Source organism: Oryzias latipes, chromosome 17 (genome assembly GCF_002234675.1).
Source record: "Oryzias latipes chromosome 17, ASM223467v1".
NCBI lineage: Eukaryota > Metazoa > Chordata > Actinopteri > Beloniformes > Adrianichthyidae > Oryzias > Oryzias latipes.
Window position 1 is genome coordinate 4,538,835 of NC_019875.2, and position 20,077 is coordinate 4,558,911.

The 20,077-nt window shown below is 41.7% G+C and overlaps 1 protein-coding gene and 1 long non-coding RNA gene across 5 annotated transcripts in view; one reads left to right on the forward strand and one right to left on the reverse strand.

The window, feature by feature from the left end:
- The window catches only part of piezo2 (piezo type mechanosensitive ion channel component 2), a 105,671-nt gene that overhangs the window by 33,028 nt on the left and 52,566 nt on the right, over window positions 1-20,077 (forward strand). For 3 of the 4 annotated variants that reach the window (XM_023964911.1, XM_023964913.1, XM_023964914.1), the window contains exons 7-12: window positions 881-1,094; window positions 7,849-8,023; window positions 12,785-12,901; window positions 13,271-13,306; window positions 16,144-16,261; window positions 19,572-19,741. In XM_023964911.1, coding sequence (XP_023820679.1) covers window positions 881-1,094; window positions 7,849-8,023; window positions 12,785-12,901; window positions 13,271-13,306; window positions 16,144-16,261; window positions 19,572-19,741 — 830 coding nt within the window. The remainder of the gene's footprint in view (window positions 1-880; window positions 1,095-7,848; window positions 8,024-12,784; window positions 12,902-13,270; window positions 13,307-16,143; window positions 16,262-19,571; window positions 19,742-20,077) is intronic. The other variant, XM_023964912.1, reaches the window with a different exon arrangement.
- On the reverse strand, window positions 14,169-16,731 carry LOC111949034. The gene is made up of 3 exons (XR_002875057.1): window positions 16,485-16,731; window positions 16,155-16,290; window positions 14,169-15,154 (listed from the first exon to the last, which is right to left on the reverse strand). It is a non-coding gene; the product is annotated as an uncharacterized LOC111949034 (long non-coding RNA).

The following is a 20,077-nucleotide window of genomic DNA, read 5'->3' on the forward strand; positions in this document are numbered from 1 at the left end:
TTATCTAAAAGAAAGCTTCCTCGTAATGCAGTTTGACAGTTTCTGCAATTTTATGGCATTCAGGGTTTTTAAGTATGCTGATTGTCACTTTAACCGTCCTGTTATGTTCATTTCTGAAGAACACTACTGATGATCATGGGTCAGTTTGACCCGGGGCACATTTAATTACTGGTACATCAGTGTCAGAAACCAAAGGAAAAACATTTTCTTCTTTTAATTCATATTCAGAATCATCAGATTCTAAATTGACCTTAAGATGGTCTTCGTCATCAGAGACATCCTCCCCTACTTCTCCTTCTTGACCAAAGTCATGACACCTGGATTCTGAAAGTTCAAAGATGAGGTCAAGACAATGCATATGTGTGTGTATGTGTGTGTCAGTGCACACATCCACCCACAATTGTGTGACTTTAAAACAGAGATGTAATGAGTCTTATAGTTGCAAAGAAACAAATATTCTTTGATCTTTTGAGCCTCTATTTTGACTGCAGGGTCAAACTGACCCGAAAATAGTACATTTGTAATATCTCAAGTGGGGGAGTTTCTATTATTTGTTAACTACAGTAAATAGGCCAAGCAGGAGAAGGTATTTTGTTTAGATTTTTAAATTTGATAACGTGTCAATTTAACTCTAGAACATAACGAGGGTTTAAAAAGAAAAAAGATATAATAAGAATGGTCACTTTCTTATTAAAAACAATAACTGCCGCATTGCAAAAAGCGAATTGTCCCAATGATCAAATCGTCGTCCAGAATTAGCAACTTCTAATGTGTTTCTTGATCTTCCTTTGGTTCGTGTGAGTAAATAGAAAAGTTTACCACTAAATAATTGTTTAGGTTCAAAACTAATTTAACTTTCTTTTCCTCTTTGTGTTCTCAGGCATCATTCTGCCTTCTTTGACGTCGTTCGTCTATTTCTCCATCTTCCTCTTCCTGTGCACCTGGTGGTCCCTCTGCCGGACCTTCAACACCCTCATCTTCAGCTGCATGTGCGTTCTGATGGCCATTTACAGCGCCGGACACATCATCGTGCTCTACCTGTACCAGTTCCAGTTCTTTCAGGAGTCCGTCTCGCCTCAGGACGAATACATCCGGTCAGATTCGCACACACGTGTTACACCAGAGCTCACTCCATAATATGCTGCATCTCCTTTTGGAGGAGGACGAGTGAAAAAAGAGACACGCTTAACCTGTATTGATAAAAACATCAAGAATAAGGCCTCTCTTTCTGTGGTGCCATGAGGAAATGTAGGGTATTACAGCATTTTTCCAGCAGGTTCTTCATTTGATCACTTTTAATTAACTAAAAGCAACATTGTTAATGTTAAAAACAACTTACATCTGACAGATTCATCCCTCAGATTAACCAAAAATAGAAAGCTGTCAGGCACAGATCAGATCAGAAGCTGTTTAGTCTATGGAGTCAGTTTTGGAGAAGAACAAACATGAAAGCTTGCTGTCATCACAGCATTAGTTACTTCAGTAACCCTGTTATTTTCTGCACACTTGGCTAAAATGACAACAGCGAAGCGGAATTGCTTAAAGAAAACATTTGGAAGTGAAGGAATCATGCAAAATTTCTCCATAGAACTAAACACCCTGAGGTTCCCAGTCTCTCAAGGAGCTCGCTGCTTTGTTGCTGACACTGCATTTCATGCTGAAAGTTCAGTTCAAGTCTGCTCTTTGTCTTGAGAAAAGAAGAAGAAGGTAGTGAGGGAAGGTGAAATGCATGCATGCCCCGTCACGCTTCCACACCTCCCAGAGGAGGAACTCCCCACAGTTTGGGGATGACAGCTTTAAGGAGAAAGTAGCAAGGCCAGCGATGAACCGAGTTGGAGTTCTGAGCATTCATTCAATTCAATGCTATTTCTTTAGCCCAATATTTACAACAATAGTTGTCTCAATGGGCTTCATACCGGTAATTGTGTAATAAACATGAATCATAAAGAACATAAAGTCATAGAACTCAACAGGTAACGGCTAAAATAAACTACACAGGTGGTAAGGAAAAACTCCTATAAAAAACGGATTCCAGAAAAACAGGAGTAATCTCAAATGAAGCTAACGCGAAAAAACACAAACATATATTTGTCTTAGAAAGGATTTGATTGAAATGCAGAACTTTGCAGAATGCAGAACTTTTTTTTGTTTACATATTAAAGCTTTAAAGCCAGGTGGTGGTGTTAAGGCCCGTACACACCGGGACGAATATTCGCCAGGCGTTATTCGCCAGCGTTTTTCGCCACGTTTTTTGTGTTCACACCCAGGCGATTTTCGCTGACGGTGAGCCGAGCGAACATGCAATTTCATTCCCTGACATTAGATGGCGCTTAATGTAAACAGAAATACTCCTGTACACAAGGTGGCGCTGCGCAACTTTACGCTTCTTAAAGTCGCTTTTCACTCAGAAGAAGAGAGCAAGTATTTACGCGCTTGTCAGAATCATACAAAGAAAACATGAATATTTCAAGCATCAGTAGCTCCAACTGGTACTTGGTAAGGGGATATTTAAGAATGTCCGTCATTATTTCTTCGCGGCAGTGTAGACGCTACTTGGCGTCTAACTTCTTCGCTGGTATGTGTGCTCAGCAAGGCAGTTTTGTGTTTGAGCGCCCCCAAGATGTGTTTTACTGTAACTTCAGAAGCTCCAGACACGTGTGCAAAAGCGCCATCCTCATTGGTCGAATAGATTTCGACGCGACGGTGTGAACAGGCCTTTAGACTGAAATAATCTTCATTTGTTTCTTTCTCTTCGGAGAACCTGAACTTTAAAGGCCTGTTCACACCGGGACGAATTTCGCCGGCGATTTTCGCCGACGTTTAACGCCTCGTGACTAAACAAAGGGCACCAATGTGAGTGTGCACACCGAGGCGAAAAAACGCCAAGCGCCAAAGCGTCAAAAAAAAAAAAGCCTCGGGTTCGTTTTTTTTTTTCGACGCGTTGCGTCGAAATCTATTCGACCAATGAGGATGGCGCTTTTGCACACGTGTCTGGAGCTTCTGAAGTTACAGTAAAACACAACTTGGGGGCGCTCAAACACAAAACTGCCTTGCTGAGCACACATACCAGCGAAGAAGTTAGACGCCAAGTAGCGTCTACACAGCCGCGAAGCAATAATGACGGACATTCTTAAATATCCCCTTACCAAGTACCAGTTGGAGCTACTGATGCTTGAAATATTCATGTTTTCTTTGTATTATTCTGACAAGCGCGTAAATACTTGCTCTCTTCTTCTGAGTGAAAAGCGACTTTAAGAAGCGTAAAGTTGCGCAGCGCCACCTTGTGTACAGGAGTATTTCTGTTTACATTAAGCGCCATCTAATGTCAGGGAATGAAATTGCATGTTCGCTCGGCTCACCGTCAGCGAAAATCGCCTGGGTGTGAACACAAAAAACGTGGCGAAAAACGCTGGCGAATAACGCCTGGCGAATATTCGTCCCGGTGTGTACGGGCCTTTACACTTAAAAAGACAATCTGTTGTCTTTCTTTTTCTGTTTGATAATAAAGAAAAAAAAAAAGAAAGTCTCAGAAATAAACTTTGCATGTCAGCACAGTAAGTGCTGGAGAAGTCAAACTCAGCTGGAGAGAAGGCTTATCAAACTGCAGAGCAGCACCTCCCTGCAGCCGGCATCTTTTAATATGCATGAGGGAGGAGACCATCAGCTGTCTGTGGTTGCAGCGGTGACATGCTGTGGTTGGACTAAAGCCGCCACGTTGAGCTGCATGCCAACATGTTAGTCACAGCTGTAGTGAAAGCTGACTCCGTCAAATAAAAGACAAGGTATTTGAGTGAATAAATAAAGGAACAACTGCTTTTTTTAACTTCTCCAGCTGAATTCACTTAAACTGTGTGAACAAAGTGTTTTTTAGGTTGATTATCTTCTGAATCCTGTTAGAGAAAAGCAGGTTTAGTTACAAAAAAGATTAAAACATGCCTGAAAAGTGTTGCGTTGAAAGAAATCTGTTTACAGCTAGAGATGTAAAAGTTGAGTTTGACAATGACGTAAATACTTTGTCATAGATTGACACCTCTCTCTTTTTTAAATTAATTCTACTTTGGACATCAATGGAAACGTCACACTGCAACAGTCTAAAGTTGCGCCATTATCATCTGATTTGCAACAACCTCATCAGTCACAGTCTGGGCATCTGGAAAGACTCTTGAGGAAGCAGCTTCCTTCAACAGCTTCTTTTTTAGGACATTTCTGACCAAATACAGGTTGTTTTTACATTTATGGGTTAGTTTACTGCTTGGCTGTAGGATCCCAAATAACCTGGAAAGAAAAAAACAATGGTGAAAACTCATATTTGAAAGGATAAAATGAGACTTGTTATTTTGTTCATCCGTCTGTGTGCATCAATTAAGACTGGAAAATTGTAATTTTGTCAAAAAACAAAACTCACTTGAGAGTTTAATAAATGCGTTTTTTTGCTTCAGAACATCATTTTCCAGTGGGAATTGCTCCTTTTAGTGTAAGTTATGTTTCTCTGCCCAAATGTTGATTTAGTCTGAGCTGGGGGGTTTCTGTCTGCTTCTCTGTGAAAACTTGGGCATGATGTAACGTTAAAAGAAACCCACTTCCGTTGAGCACACCTTCAGGGAAACTCTCGGGACAATGGCCCACAGAGGGGCCTGCCCTAATTGTCCGTGTTGACAGTGGATCGGCCTTGCTGCAGGTCCGCTGCTGATTGAGGCTGTTGAGAGGCCGCGGCTTCCACTCCACTTCCTGTCTGTCCGCCATACAATGGAAGTCCCAGTCATGTGACCAGCAGGCCTGTCCCAGCTGTAAGAAGAAACTGTTCGGGAAGTGTGCTGGTGTCGGTCGGGAAGGTAGTCTGGGCTCCGCGTGTCATGACGAAGAAGACTCTAGAGGCTCCTAAATCCCAGCTCTTGTCTCACACACGTCAGCGCAGTTCCTGAACAGATGAACTTTGTTCTGCTCGAGAGGAAAAGAGGTGAACCCTGTGACATCCTTTTCGGTACAAACAGATTCTGAGCCTCACTGCATCGCTCAGATTCCTGGGGTCCAATCTCTTCCTGTCAGGGTTCACATCTATGCAGGTCAGAATGGCAGTTTTTTTTTAGGTGGAAGGGTCAACAAAAAGGCTATTGCATTTGTCTCTTGTAATATTTGCTAGTAAGAAGTGGTTTCTCTTCTTAATCATACAGTTTGTAAAAAAAAGTAACACAAAAACGCAGAACGTTAATGAAATGAGGCTGGCCTTCAGATATTTAGCAGTGTGAGGAAATCATCTGCTGGGAAACTCACATCTGAGTAATGTACTCATTGTGTTTATGCAACCCCCCCACATGACCTCAGTTTGAGCACCCCCCCCCTTGTGACAACACATTAAGGTGCCTCCCAGAACCCTAAAAATCTGTTCAGGAACTGCTTTAAAGAGAGGAAAAGAGTTGGTGGGGATTCCGGTTCTGTCTAGTTCTTGGTAAACACAAACGTGTTTCGGGTCCATGCAGCGGCTTTAATGCTTCCTACAGTTTGTTTACATGCTTGTTGCAGACACCTAAAGCTAACTTTACCACAAAGGAAATATTATATTCAACACTGCGTGAAAAATGGTTGCAATACGAAACAAGCTAGATGTTTTACTGGAACCACATCACACTTAGATGTCCCTGAAGAATCTAGAAATTATTGGTTGACATGATGAATCACAGCAGAATCTATAATGGACCCCAAAGCCTGTTTACCCCGTTTTCAGATTAGACATGCAGAGAGAGCAGTCGGACAGGAGAAGCAGGTAATTCAGGGTTTTTGAACATCAGGTCAGTGGAGACGACGTTGGAGTGAAGCAAGACATTCTAAACCGTTTTCTGTGTTTTTCAGCTTTTCTTTGCTTTGGAACAAAAAGCACAGACAAAGATTGGTCGTATTTATTGAGTGATGCATTAAAAGCTTTAAACAGATTTTAAAAAAAAAGATCTTCAATCATTTCAAGTAAAGTTGGACCTTAAACCTCCTCTAGAGTTGAGGAAATGAATCAACAAAAGTTAAAGGCAAAAGTTTGTTTTTGTAAAACGTCCATTTTTATATGTGAACTTCGTCACAGCTGTCCTTATGGCTGGAAACCGTGTGTCTGCAGGTGAATACTTGTCAAATGTTTACGGGGCGTGCACACGAAATATCCAGGTCGTAGACCGCTCTGATTTAAAATGTTCATGCAGATTCTTGCGCTGCGAGTGACAGGTGGTCGTGAACACTTAACGGTGAAGTAGGTGAGATGCAGGCGTGACTTTTTTTCAACCCCCCTGAAACCTGCACACCGCACAAGGACCCCAATAGTGCTGTCTAATGGGCACATACGTTTCATCTGCACACCCGATGCATGAAGCATTTATTTACGAGGACAGTAAGGTGCCGGTACTCGCACCTTACAAACGACTAGAGGGTGGCGTCAGGACGCCGTACGACAGCATCACCCGTGCGTTACAAGTGCGTTTACCTTGCATACACTTACTACACGCGACATTCGTGTGTTCTGTTTTCATGACGTCCATTAAGGTGGCCGTGCAAGCCTCGAGGAAACTGCGAGACACACCTGCGCTCCCCTTAAGACGTGGTTTATGAAGGTAATAATGTGTCTAAATGGACGAGCTTGTAGATTAGATGTAAGCACTTGTAAAATACAAAGTGAAAACTTGAGCACCAAAAATCTGCATTTGTTTGTAAAAACTTTCTGCTGTAAAGTTTGACAAACAAAAACACAACACGCTCAAATGTGCTTCTGCGTGTGCTCGAATCTGCTGGTGCAAATCACAAGTGCGCCACAACCGCGCTCTGAAATTTGACACATTCCTTGCGAGAAACTTGTGTCAAAACTGATTTGTTTCCGAAAATGGAACCAGGGGGGGAGGGGGGTTAAAGTAGGACGGGGGGGGGGGGGGTCAACCAATCAGAGTGCAGGACTCAGCTGGAAGGGGGCCTGCTGCATTTCTGCATATACAGCTCGAAGAGATCATTTCTCATTAAAATGCAGGAAAAAAACAGAGTTTTTCCTTTAGAAATGCATTTGTAGTTCAGTCTCTGTGTTAATACAAAGTGATTGAGAGACTTGCTGTCACATTTGAACATTTATCTGAAGAGTTATTGAAGCAGGAAATCCAATTACACGCAGATTCGAGCACATGCAGAATCAGATTTGAGCAGTTGTAATCACAGATTTGACGTTGTAACTCTAAATGAACACATGCAAGTGGGAATTTGTCAGTTGTGATTGTGTTTGTCAAACTTTACAGCAGAAGATTTTTACACACAGATGCAGATTTTTGGTGCACGAGTTTTCACAATCTATTTTACAAGTTCTTACATCAAATCTACAAGCCCATCCATTTTGGAACATTATTACCTTCATAGTGGCCGCTCCTCTCTGTGACCGTCCACGCACCGGGACAAGCCAAAAACCCTTAGCACGCGTACAGGTCAAGCTCCTACGGCATAACAGCGTCAGAAAAACTATTTATAATTTATATCTAACACAGATTATTTTAAGTGCTTTTGTTTGTAATTTTGCCCAATAGGTCATTTTTTTATACTAAATAAAATGTTTTAGATAGAGTAACACAGCAAAGAGCCACAAGCGTTTGTGTGTAGCACAATATTCCGCCTTTTTAGTGGTAACACATTGATGAACTTGTGGCAGGTGTGGAATTTCACATCGTGGATTACACCACATGCTGATGAAATTATGGATGACTCACACTCGGTCCTGTTTCAGACCTAAACAATGGAAAAGTAATCCAAAAGTTTGATTATACAACACCTTTTTGAATTAAAAATGCAGTGTTTATTCATATTTCAATGCTCATGTTCTTCTGTTTCTGTCTGCAGTGTGTTTGGCATCTCCCCCATAGTTCAGAGCAACTGCAGCTGCACATGGAAGCTAAGTGTGCACAGCGATCGTAAGTGGTACCACTTTGTCAGCCCCATCATGCTGCTGGTTCTCTATTACACCTTGGCCACGCTCATCCGCCTTTGGCTGCAGGAGCCCATCGACCATTTGATGGTGAGCTCAGCAGACACACCTGCAGAACACCAGCTAAATGTGCCATTTTTACTATTTGGAAACACTGTCATCATTCAAAAGGTTCAGTGCAACTTTTGTGGCTCCTTTATAAGACTCTGATGTCGACAAATGCATGTGGAGCCCAGCAGCATCACTGCTTCGGGTTTGTCTTGTTCCAGATTTTATCCTGATAAGGTTTTTTTCAGTCAACATATAAAAACATCGATCTCTTAGGAATGCATAATCTGTGGAACACAGGTCTGATATTTACTGGACCTGAGCTAAAATAGATTGAATTAAACGGGCTGCCAGGTAGATTTGTGATGACTGAAACTGTGCAAATAGAAATTCCTGGACAATTGATCACTGTCTGGATGCATCTGCTGTGTGTAGTTTGGTTGTTATCTGAGAGACTGCTGGTCTAATTTTGACAAAGCATCGATGGAGAACCCTTTTTTGGAATAATGCTGCTGTGATGCTGCTCTCCACAGAGGTGCTGCAGGTCATTTGTACCGACAGCTGATTCACAGCGTGAAAAGACGGCGTCTTTTTGTGCTGGTTTGTGCTTTCTGTCATGTTTCGGTGGTGTGAAGGACCCAAATGAAGAACGAGACAACTTTCATAAGCAAAACACAAACTAAACTGTGAGAAAACAAAAATCGGAAGAAAAAAATGACAAAAAAGAATCGAAGACGAGGGAAGATCAGGAAACTGAAAATCATAGATTTATAATAATAATAATAATTGATACTGTATTTATCCCACAATGAGGAAATTCTTCTCTGCATTTTGACCCATCCCCTGGGGGAGCGGTGAGCTGCAGCCTAACTGCGCTCGGGAGGCAGTAGCGTTAAGGGCCTTGCCTAAGGGCCCTCACTGACTGATGTTCATTGCTCGCCAGTGATATGGTAATTGACCCAGTACCATTGTTTATCCCCCTCGGGGAATGGAACCCTGGATTCCTGCATGGTAGCCTCTCACCTTACCAACCGAGCTACCCAGCCGCATAGATACTAAGTACTCATCTATTGATATATTTTTGGCAACAGGGTAAAGTCCATTAATAGGCGAATTCACGCACTAAAATCACATAGTTTTCATATGAATTTACCCAAAAAATATAATAAAACAGTAAATCTAATACAATAAAAAAGAAACGTTCATGGTCAACAATTATGAACGGCTGATGATACCGAAAATCTGATTTGATGAGACATGTGAGGATCTGTTAAGAATTTAATTTTTCACATCAGTTCTGTGAAAGTAACATTTTTAGACGTTTTAGGACGGAAACGAATGTAAATAGAAACTAAATCATTTTTCCTGTTCATCAAAAGCAAAATCCAAATCAGGCTGAAATGCATATCCAAAGTTAAAGTCCCATCAGTTTTCAGACCCCTGGGTGTATGAAATTTGATCTCTGCATTTGCCCCCTCCCCTGGGGGAGCGGGGAACCATTTGGCGGTTTGACCCCCCAATCCAAACCCGTCACGCTGAGTGTCAAGCAGGGAGGCACTGGATCCCATTTTTAGAGTCTTTGTTATGACTCTACAGTGGAATTGAACTCACAACCTACCAGGGCAGACGCTCTAGCACATGGCCATGCATATGTTTTTTAATTTCATTATTATTTATATACTATTTATATACTTCTTTCACTTAGCTTTTTCTTTATACTTTTTAAATTTTCTTAACAAAAGGTTTTTGAGTGCTTTAAGAAAGGTAAAGATTCAATATTTATTTTTCACTCTGTAGTAATTGAAAGTAAAACTTTATTTAAAATGTAAGCCAATAAATGTCTTCAGTTATAAAAAGACATAAACTATGTTTGAATATTAGATCTAGTATTAAAGCTGTACCTCACATAAACTATTCTAGTTTTGTTTGATGTTCTTTTATGTGAAGCACAATTTCCCCAAAACTTTAGTGGGAAATCATTTAATCACATATTTTATATAATCTGTTTCACGTCGCCTGAAAAACGTTAACGAATTAGGAATAAATGACAACAGGGTTCTGGTAAGGGGGAGGGGGGACAGTGGTAAAAACATCCACCAAAGCATGGAATGACTCAAATCACATCAGTGACTGAATTCTGTTAATTGTCACATTTTCTTTTGTACGGTTTGTTATGTGAAGCCAGTTCCTTCTGTGAGGCGCATGGGTGTGTCGTCTGTTCTGCAGGGCGTCTGTCACGGGAGGAACCGCCGTTCTCCAGAGAAACAAAGCTGTTAGCTTATGGCGATGTGAGAACAGAGCAGATTTTACATGCCTACATTTTCCACTGAGGCTAAAATAACCCCGTCTGTGTCTGTGGTGACCTACACTTACATTGGTGGTGGACTGGATCCAGTTCATCCAGCCTTGGTCTGAACCAGTCCTCTTTCTGAAATATGTCGCATTACGTTCAGTTCAAGAAAACGTTTCCATCTTCCCTCACTCTGGGACTCGAGCGCAGCCCCTCCCTCTCCTAATAGAGTTATGGATTAGTGCTTTTATAGCTGGATCAATATCTCCCAGAGAACCTGTAGGGCTGTATACATTATTGATTTCTACAGAGGAATGTGTTTTCACATACTCTGACACTTTAGATTAGAGGTTAACAATGAATAACGACCACTACGCGAATCAGCTGACTTTGTGGAGATGCCAGATTATGACGGATGTCCAGACATGTTCGATTTCTATTGAGATTACTGTACATGTTGCTTAACTTCTACTATAAAGAACAAATATTTCAAGCTTAAAATCCAGACAACGAATTTTTGCGAGAAAACACAGATAAATTCTGTGTTTTTGAATTGTTTGAAACTAAGCAAACACAACAGGCAAAGCACCTTTTAAGCAAACATATTTTTAATACTGTTCAAAAAGGAAGAACATTCAAAAGCACATTCAGAAAATCAAACGTACTTTTCTTGCAGACTTTCTTGTAGCATTTTGTGCAAGAAATGAGTGAAATCCTGCCACAGTGGGAAGCCTCTACTCTGTAAATATGTTCTCTTTGCACGGCCAAAGTTTGTATGTTGGAGCGGCAAAGGCCTAAAAGCTAGAATGTTGTAAAAAAACTGTTTTCTATTTGTTTATATTTTCATAATCGTTAAATAGAAATTCTCTAATTTATATGTGTTAGTAAAACTGCTTCAAAGAACATGAAATAATGCTCCTCAATTCCTTTTAAAAGAACAAAATATTTAAACAAATATAATGCTCAGCAGGTAGCAAAAAAAATCTTCTGTTGATGGAAAAAAAAAACATTTCACCTTTAGGACTATATAGATGGTAAATGATGTATACTTACATAGATGTGGCCCAAAGTGCTTTACAGCCACATTTACACACTGATTGTGGCTCCACTGCCAATCACCATCAAAATTCTAGAAATGTCAGCAAAACACAATTTTACAATGACACTGTTTCCATTAAATCATAAATATGCAAATAAACACAAACCAACTGACGAGATAAGTCATTCAGAAACACTGCGACGGATGTGAACCATACTTTGATTGACAGCAGATACATTCAACTTTCTGCCACGACACTAGCACTCATCATCATCTATCAAAGTAGACATCGCCGTTTTCTTTAGGACGTGGAGCGGCGAGCTCCTTACATGTGAGAGGGGCTACGGATTTTAGAAAATGGTGGTTGGTGATTTGACAGAGGAGCTGTACATGATACGCTCAACTTTTGGTGAGCCGTATGACGCTGTGGGACCTCTGATGGCGCCCGCTGTGCAGCAGCCAAGGCCGCCAGTTCCTACCAAGAAGCTCATCGCCATCCGGTTGTTGGTCACGTAACTTATTTACTTCCAAAAAAGTGTTTTTATTGCAGTTTTTAGAAATATTTCAATTTGATATGCCTCAAAAACCACCTCCCCCAAGCGCAACAACTTTTTTGGGATAAATCCCCGTTTTTTTTGGAAATTGGCATCTTTCTATTAGATGAGTTTATGATCACAAAACCAATTTGCGCAATTTCATAGTCAATGGAAACACAGCTACTGACTCCAACCAATAACCACCAGGAGCGATGTGGAATTCAGTGTTTACTCCCAAAGACACTTCAGTACATGGGCGACAAGTTGTGAACTGAACCTGCGCTCTTCTGATCAGCATCACGCCCGCACTATATATACACAAGTTAAAAAACGACAACAAAACACTACAGTTGTGTGAGGCTGAGTGATAATCATATTGTGAAGTTTTGCTAAAGCAAAACTGCTGCAAAACAGTGAGATTGGCAGTAAGAGGGTTGCAGTTTTTCAAAAGTCTTTGTGGACATTTGATTTAATCCTTATATGTTACCAATATAATCTAAATCCTTCAAAGCAGATAGTTAAAGAGGAAGAAAGTATATCGTGAAGGAAACTGAATCTTTGATCTCTTGTCCTTTGTTGAGCTTCCTTTGTGTTTTTGTTTGCTACACCTAACGTTTTAGAGAATAAATGGATGACTTTATTGGAAAGTAACCCGGAGGTTTTCTTTTTGTTACTCATTATTATTTCCTTTTTGAAAATTCTTAAACAAAAGAAAACACTGTAGAAGTACACAATAGAATATTTTACTTGGCATTCCCTGTAAAGATTTTCTATCTGTGCCATCCAGATGCAGCCAGGATGACATTTCTGGTTTCCTGTGTTCAAACGTCCAACAGGAGCCTGTTAGAACCAAACCTCTTGAGAAAGCCGACTCTGCTGCGTGACAGCAGCCAGAGCGCAGAGATGAGACACTAAACTGTCTATCTGTGTTTTTCCAGGACGACAAGGAGGAGGACATGTGCGAGGAGGAACAGTGCGACAACAAAACCAATAACTCTGCCAACAGGAAGAGGCTGCTTTGGTGGGGGTCACGCAAGGGCACCGATGAGAAAAATGTACGTCACCCCAGATGGAGTTCCAGCTTAAAACTTGATATTAAGTCTTAAAATGGTAGCTTTCTCCTCCTTTGTGGTTAACTTTGAGGCTACAGAATGTAGCAGGCTGCTAACTTTCAGCCTCACCATTACCCATTTTAATTTCTGCAGCACTTACACACTTTTCTGACCTTGTTTGAAGGTCTGCACCTCTGAGGTTTAACAGCTTTTAGAGTGTGCAGACACTGAGGAGTGATGGCTCAATTTATAGAGTAGCGCTGCAAGGCTTTGTTCCTGCTCATCAGCGACTATAAAGACCAAAGAGGCCTTTGACTTCAGCTGCTCATCGATAACACTTCTTGCCTTCTATGCTCTTTTCCTTCGCCGTAGCTCCTCTCCACCCAGGATGGCATCAGTACGACTGAGGTGCGGCTGCTCTGGATGTGTTCTTAAATCTTCCCTTCTTTACCTCTGAGTCCCTCTGCAGGGCAGAGATAACTGCAAAGTGCTTTTCACACTGCATCCTCATGTGATTGGCCCATTTTTTCCCCGGACTCCGTTATTTCAAGCTTCAGTTTTTGCTGAACAGTAATGCAAAATAAACACATCTGGTGAAATATAACACCAGTCAACACTAATCACACAGATTAAGGGAGGAGACTTTGCTAGCCTAAGTCTGGGGTCTGCATCCTGAGGCTCCGGGGCCAAATGGGACTCCTTTACCCCTCCATAGGAGCTCTCTGGCTGAAGTGAAATAAGATAATGGTAACGGTTACTTAAAGGAATATTGATTTAACCCTGATGAGTTAAGTTTATACATTTATGGCTAGAATAAGATGCCATGTTTGCTCAAAAGGCTTTGTACGCAGAACTCCTCCGCTAGAATGCACAGATTTGAAATACTAGACATAACTTAGGTAAAAAGTCTGATCTTTTCTGATTGCTCAGTTTATTTGATGAGTTGAAAGCACATTTTTTATGCTCTGTAATAATAGTTTGTTATCCAGATGGGAGTTGGGAGTAGAGAAATTGGCTGCACTGGGATGATCCTGTGGATCACAGGAATCCTTTATTTTGAGAAGATGTTATCAGAGATTCTGTCAAAAGTAAAAAAAAAAAAAAAAAAAACAATTCTAAATTTAGAGAAAATGCTGGTTTCTCTTTGTATTTCTGTTTTTATTCATACCAAAAAAAAAAAAAAAGAAATATAATTCACATTTGATTTTGTGATTTATATTTATGTGATGATGCAAAGCCGTATCAAACTTTCCTAAAGGGGTAAGATTAGACTTTGGGACTTTATCAGTAAGAAAAAGCACCAAAGGGATGTTTTACTGTTAGGTTTGGTGTAAGCAAGACCCAAAAAGCAGTCAGGGATTTAGTTTGGAGGTGTGAGATTTATTGAATGAGGAAGAGGTTTGGCTTAAGTTCTTCGGTGCAGGTTTTGGTTCTTCGGCATTGACTAGGGTTCTTTGACGTTGGCTCTGGTTCTGTCGTGGCTTCAGCTTTGGTTCTGTCGTGGCTTTAGCTTTGGTTCTGTCGTGGCTTCGGCTTCTGTTCTGTGGCTTTGGTTCTGTGGCTTCAGCTTTGGTTCTGTGGCTTCGGTTCTGTGGCTTTGGCTTTGGTTCTGTGTCTTTGGCTTTGGTTCTGTGTCTTTGGTTCTGTGGCGTTGGGTTTGGCTCTTATGGCTTTGGTTCTGTTGCTTCAGCTTTGGTTCTGTGGCTTTGGTTCTGTGGCTTCAGCTTTGGTTCTGTGGCTTCGGTTCTGTGGCTTTGGCTTTGGTTCTGTGTCTTTGGCTTTGGTTCTGTGTCTTTGGCTTTGGTTCTGTGTCTTTGGGTTTGGTTCTGTGTCTTTGGCTTTGGTTCTGTGGCTTTGGTTCTGTGGCGTTGGGTTTGGCTCTTATGGCTTTGGTTCTGTGGCTTTGGTTCTGTGGCTTCAGCTTTGGTTCTGTGGCTTCAGCTTTGGTTCTGTGGCTTCGGTTCTGTGGTTTTGGCTTTGGTTCTGTGTCTTTGGCTTCGGTTCTGTGGTTTTGGCTTTGGTTCTGTGTCTTTGGCTTTGGTTCTGTGGCTTTGGTTCTGTGGCGTTGGGTTTGGCTCTTATGGCTTTGGTTCTGTGGCTTTGGTTCTGTGGCTTCGGCTTTGGTTCCTCTGGCTTCGGCTTTGGTTCTGTGGCGTTGGCTTTGGTTCTGTGGCGTTGGCTTTGGTTCTGTGGCTTTGGCGTAGGCGTGAGCTTTGGTCAGAGAATCCGTCATGAAAGCAGACGAACCGACAAAGGCTGGTAGGCGAGAAAGAGTAATATAGGTTCACTGATTAGATGCTGAACAGGTGTGAGAGACCGGATCCTCAAGCAGGTGTGCGGGGCCGACCCCGACACCTGACATTTTACTGTTAAAGGTTGCAGCCCTCTGGCCTCAGTTTTTACTTCTACTGCCTCATTTTCAATCAAACTGAAAAAAGAGCTTTCTGATTATAATGTTCCAGTTTCACCTAATTTACTTCTTTTTCTATAATTCCCATTTTCCTGCTCAGTTGTGTAGACATGTAATGTGTTTGGTAAAGAAATATAAAAGGGAAAACCCAATACCTGCTGCAAACAATACTTGTTTTGAGGGATATCACAGTAAAAGAGATTATAATAAAAAGGTTCTGCAACACACTAAGTCAGTTAATTATTATTCTGTTCTATTCATGACTCAATTTGGTAAAAATGAATTTTTCAAGCAGTTCTATTTAACTATTACATGCCACATAAGGGAAAAATGGATAAAAAGAAAAGTTTTGTTTTACTAAAATGATGAATTCTTCCATTAACACTAACAAAAAAAGGAATTTGTTTAAAGGAAACTCGATTCATGGATTTAATTAACTCAAACTTTCTAACAATCAATGTCTGATTAATGGTTGTCATTTTTGTTGAGTTAATTTAAGTCATCATGAGAAAAAATGCCCCCATCAGTCTCTGGTATGCGCTTTTTTGTGCTCAGCTTTATTGGACAGATTTAATCCAAAAACAAGGCATGTGCAGTGTGAAAGGTACTTTAACATCCTGTTGCCCCACTACACCAAAAGCATGATAACCAGCAACAGAAGGGGTAACAAGTAAAGTAAAACCAATTTTGCAGATTTAAAGAAATCTAAGTTGTTCAATCTAAAGTAAGTGAATTATTGGATTAGAAATGTTACTCCCTTTTGTTCTGCATGATCCCATAATAACAGTGTGCCTTCATCACAGAGACATTAAATGTAATCTCTGATGACCGGCAGAATGGGCCTACCTCAAATGGGACGTCCCTCGACTTCATGGCGACAGAGAATGGACCGCCCTGTCTGAACTTCTACTCCACCCCTCAGTATAAAATGGACCAGCCCGGTGACAGCACAGGTGAGCCATCTCCCGTCCACAGCACAGCCCTGCATGCAGTTACATGAAAGGGGCACAGGTGTTGATACAAAAATAAGAAAGTCATTTGGAACAACAACTCTTAAATCAGGTCCATATTCTGCTTTCTCATATGTTTTGACTTTTTGTGCACATTTGCACTAAAGTGGTTCTCAGAACAGTTTGTTGAATAGTGAAGGTGCAGACCAAGCGTAACCTGGTTTACCTGATAAAGAGACTTCATGTGCAGCTGAGCTTTGGTTCAACAACAGCTTTGAACACACTTTGAACTTTTTGCTTGGAAAAATATCTGCCCTGGTTTGCCTGTAGATCTGAAGTAGAGGCATTTTGTACATATTTTAGCTCTCGTTCATTTAAACTGAACCTGCCAGACAATTCATTCCTGCTGTTTGGAATGTTGCTGAAGATCTATAGATCTATAGATACAGAGACAGAGAGAGAGACAGAGAGAGAGAGACAGAGAGAGAGAGACAGACAGAGAGAGACAGAGAGAGAGAGACAGAGAGAGAGAGATGAGTTCTTAAAGTGCTTTGTCCTGAAAGGAGCCTATTACTCAATGTGCTCCTCTGTGCAGACATCGTGTTGTGCAAAGGATGTCTGGGATTGTCCAGGATGCTTTGCATCAAGGCCCTCATCCTCTTCTGCAGCACAGTTCCCACAGAGTCCACCCTCTTCCCGATCACAGATGTACACTTCTTTATCAGTTTGTCCAACCGACTGCAATCCCTTGTGGTCATACTGCCACCCCAGCACACAACCCCATAGAAGACAGCACTCGCCCTAACCGACTGATAAAAGAGGAGCAACATGTCGGTCGATACACACATCAAAGGACCTCGGTTTTCTCAGGAAGAACACCCTAATCTGTCCTTTCTTATACAGAGCCCGAGCCTGCTCTGTCCAGTCCAGTTTGTGGTCAAGGTGCACGCCCAAGTACTTATAGGAGTCAACAACCTCGATTCTTCCTCCATCAATGATCACTGGTTGGTTGGAGGGCTTCCTACCAAAGTCAACGATCATCTCCTTTGTCTTGGAGATGTTCAGCACAAGACCATTGTGTCTGAATCTGGTGATGGGCTCCCTGTACTAACTCTCGTCCCTTCCCTTAACTCACGCCACAATAGCAGTGTCGTCTGAATATTATCTGGACATGACAAGCTGCAGTGTCAAGGTGTGGGGTGGCTCGAGAGCCGGTAGGACCCAGATGCAGAGGCGGAGGCACACGGTTCAAGGGCAAGGGGGTTTAATGGCTAACAAACAAAAGCGCTGCAGAGCAGGAATTACAAAACAAAACTTACTTTGGCGTGGCGAGGGACATGGAACAAGAGCGTGGCAAAAACATGGAACAAGACAGGATGACAAGAACACCATGACAAAGCTAATGGACCAGCACAGGAGGAAGGCAGAGACAAGACTTAAATACAGACAGGGCAGACAAGACACAGGTGAACACGATCAGGGCAGATGGGGACCAAAGGAAGTAAAACTCAAGAAACAAGACAAGACAGGAAACCTTTCAAAATAAAACAGGAAACAGAACCAAACAAGACAGAACAAGAACTAAAAAGAAAAACAAGACACAACGAACTCAAACCATGACATGCAGCAGCATAATTAAAGTCAGCAGTGTAGAGTGTGAAGAGAAAAGGCGATAGTTCAGTTCCCTGCTGTGCACCAGTGTTTCTCGTCAATGTCCCAGATACACAGTCTCCCAGTCGGACATACTGTGACCTTAGAGTTAGATAGTTGTGGATCCAGCAAACAAAAACTGGATCAACTCCCATCCTCACAAGCTTCCCCTTCAGCAGCTGAGGCTGGACTGTATCAAGATAAGATAAGATAAGATAAAGATACTTTATTGATCCCAGATTGGGAAATTCAGTTGTTGCAGCGTCGGCGTTAGGCTCAAGATACAAACTTACACACAATAGATCACCGAGAACCAGAACAATCAATCGGAAAGAAACATCAGTGAATTAGAACAGTCGTATTGCATGCCACATCAGGAGAGAGAAAATAGACGGACCATAAATGACTTTATCTATTGCACATGGATGACAAGTTATAGAGTCCAATGGAGTGAGGAATGAAAGATCCCCTGAAGCGGTTTGTGTGACAGCGAAGCTGCCTTAGTCTGTTGGAGAAGGAGCTCCGCTGACCATCCAGTACAGGATGGAGAGGATGCTCAGGATTATCCATGATGGATACGAGCTTATTTAAAGTCCTCCTCTCCATCACAGATTCAAACGTGTCCATTTTGCGACCAATTACAGAGCCAGCTCTTCGGATCAGTTTGTTCAGTCTATTGCTGTCCCTAGAAGATATGCTGCCCCCCCAGCAGACCACCGAGAAGAACAGAGTGCTGGCCACAACAGACTGGTAGAATATTTTAAGCATCTTGCTGCACACGTTGAAGGACCTCAGCCTCCTCAGGAAATGGAGTCTGCTGCTGGCCTTCTTATACACAGCAGTGCTGTTGCTCTTCCAGCTCAGTAGGTTGTCGATCGTTACTCCCAAGTACCTGTACTCCTCTACCTCTGCCACCTCTCTGCCCAAGATGCTGAGAGGCTGGGAAGCTGGTGGTTTCTTCCTGAAGTCTATCACCATCTCTCTGGTCTTCTCCACATTCAGCAGCAGGTTGTTTTCTCCAGACCATCTCACAAATTCATCCACAAGATCCCTGTACTCCTCCTCCCACCCACCATTAATGCAGCCAACAACAGCAGAGTCATCAGAGAACTTCTGAAGATGGCAAGACTCTGAGTTGGCAAGTGAAGGCACTTGTGAAGTCGAAAAACATCACCCTCACATATAGTAACAGCCAGCCCCTTCCAGAAAGGAGAGCGCCCTATGGACCATATACAGGACTGCTTCCAAAAGCACTTCAAAAACATGTTTTGTCTTTTATTTTGACTTTTCAGGAAAGCTGGATTCAACATTAAAGCTTCCCTGGTGTTTCTTCTTGATGACTCGGACATATTAGGTTTTTATGAGCTGCTTTAAGATGGCCATCTTTAATTTAAAAACTTGGCACAGTTCCGGGTCTTTTTGGTTGCTAAGAAGCGCTGTTGGTCAGACATTGTGACAGACGGGTATGGAGCTTGGTCTTAAATAACGTCAAGTAGGGCAGCTTGTGTCGCGAGCAGCCGTAAGTGGCCAACCTGAACGTTTTTCTGTTGAAGAATGTGCTGATTTATGGTGAAAGATCCAGTATTTTAAAACTTTCTCCAATCTAAGGGCATAAACTCTTGCCAGAGCATAACCGTTCTCCTCCTGCAATTCTCCTAAACAGAGAAGAAGGAGGAGTGCGTCTACGAAGTGTCTCTACCTCCAGAGGATTCAGCAGCAAAGGAGACTGAGGATGAAGAGAATGACATAAAGAAGAAAGGAGTCGGAGCCATGGTGAAAGTCTTCCACTTTGTCATGAAACAAAGCTACATCTGTGCTCTGATAGCCATGATGGTGAGTTTAGCAGCTCAAACGTGTCCCTGTGCTGAACTGCTGAAACATTTTCCACAACAAAACTTCAAAGAATGTGTCACAAAGTAGACCTAAAGGTCAAACATAGCCCAAACATGCACGATTACCATTGAAAAATATGTTTACTAATATTGTCCAATTTGAAATATGACATAATTACAAATTTTTTACAAAAAATTCTTTTTAGAAAGTTAAAAGCTGCCTAAAATGCCAATTTGCAAATATCTTTTAGATAGATCCTTCTCTGAGCTTTTCTTTTTTTTAGTCTAACTACAGAAACCTCCAATGAAGTAATTAGTCAGTTTTCCTATTTGTCCA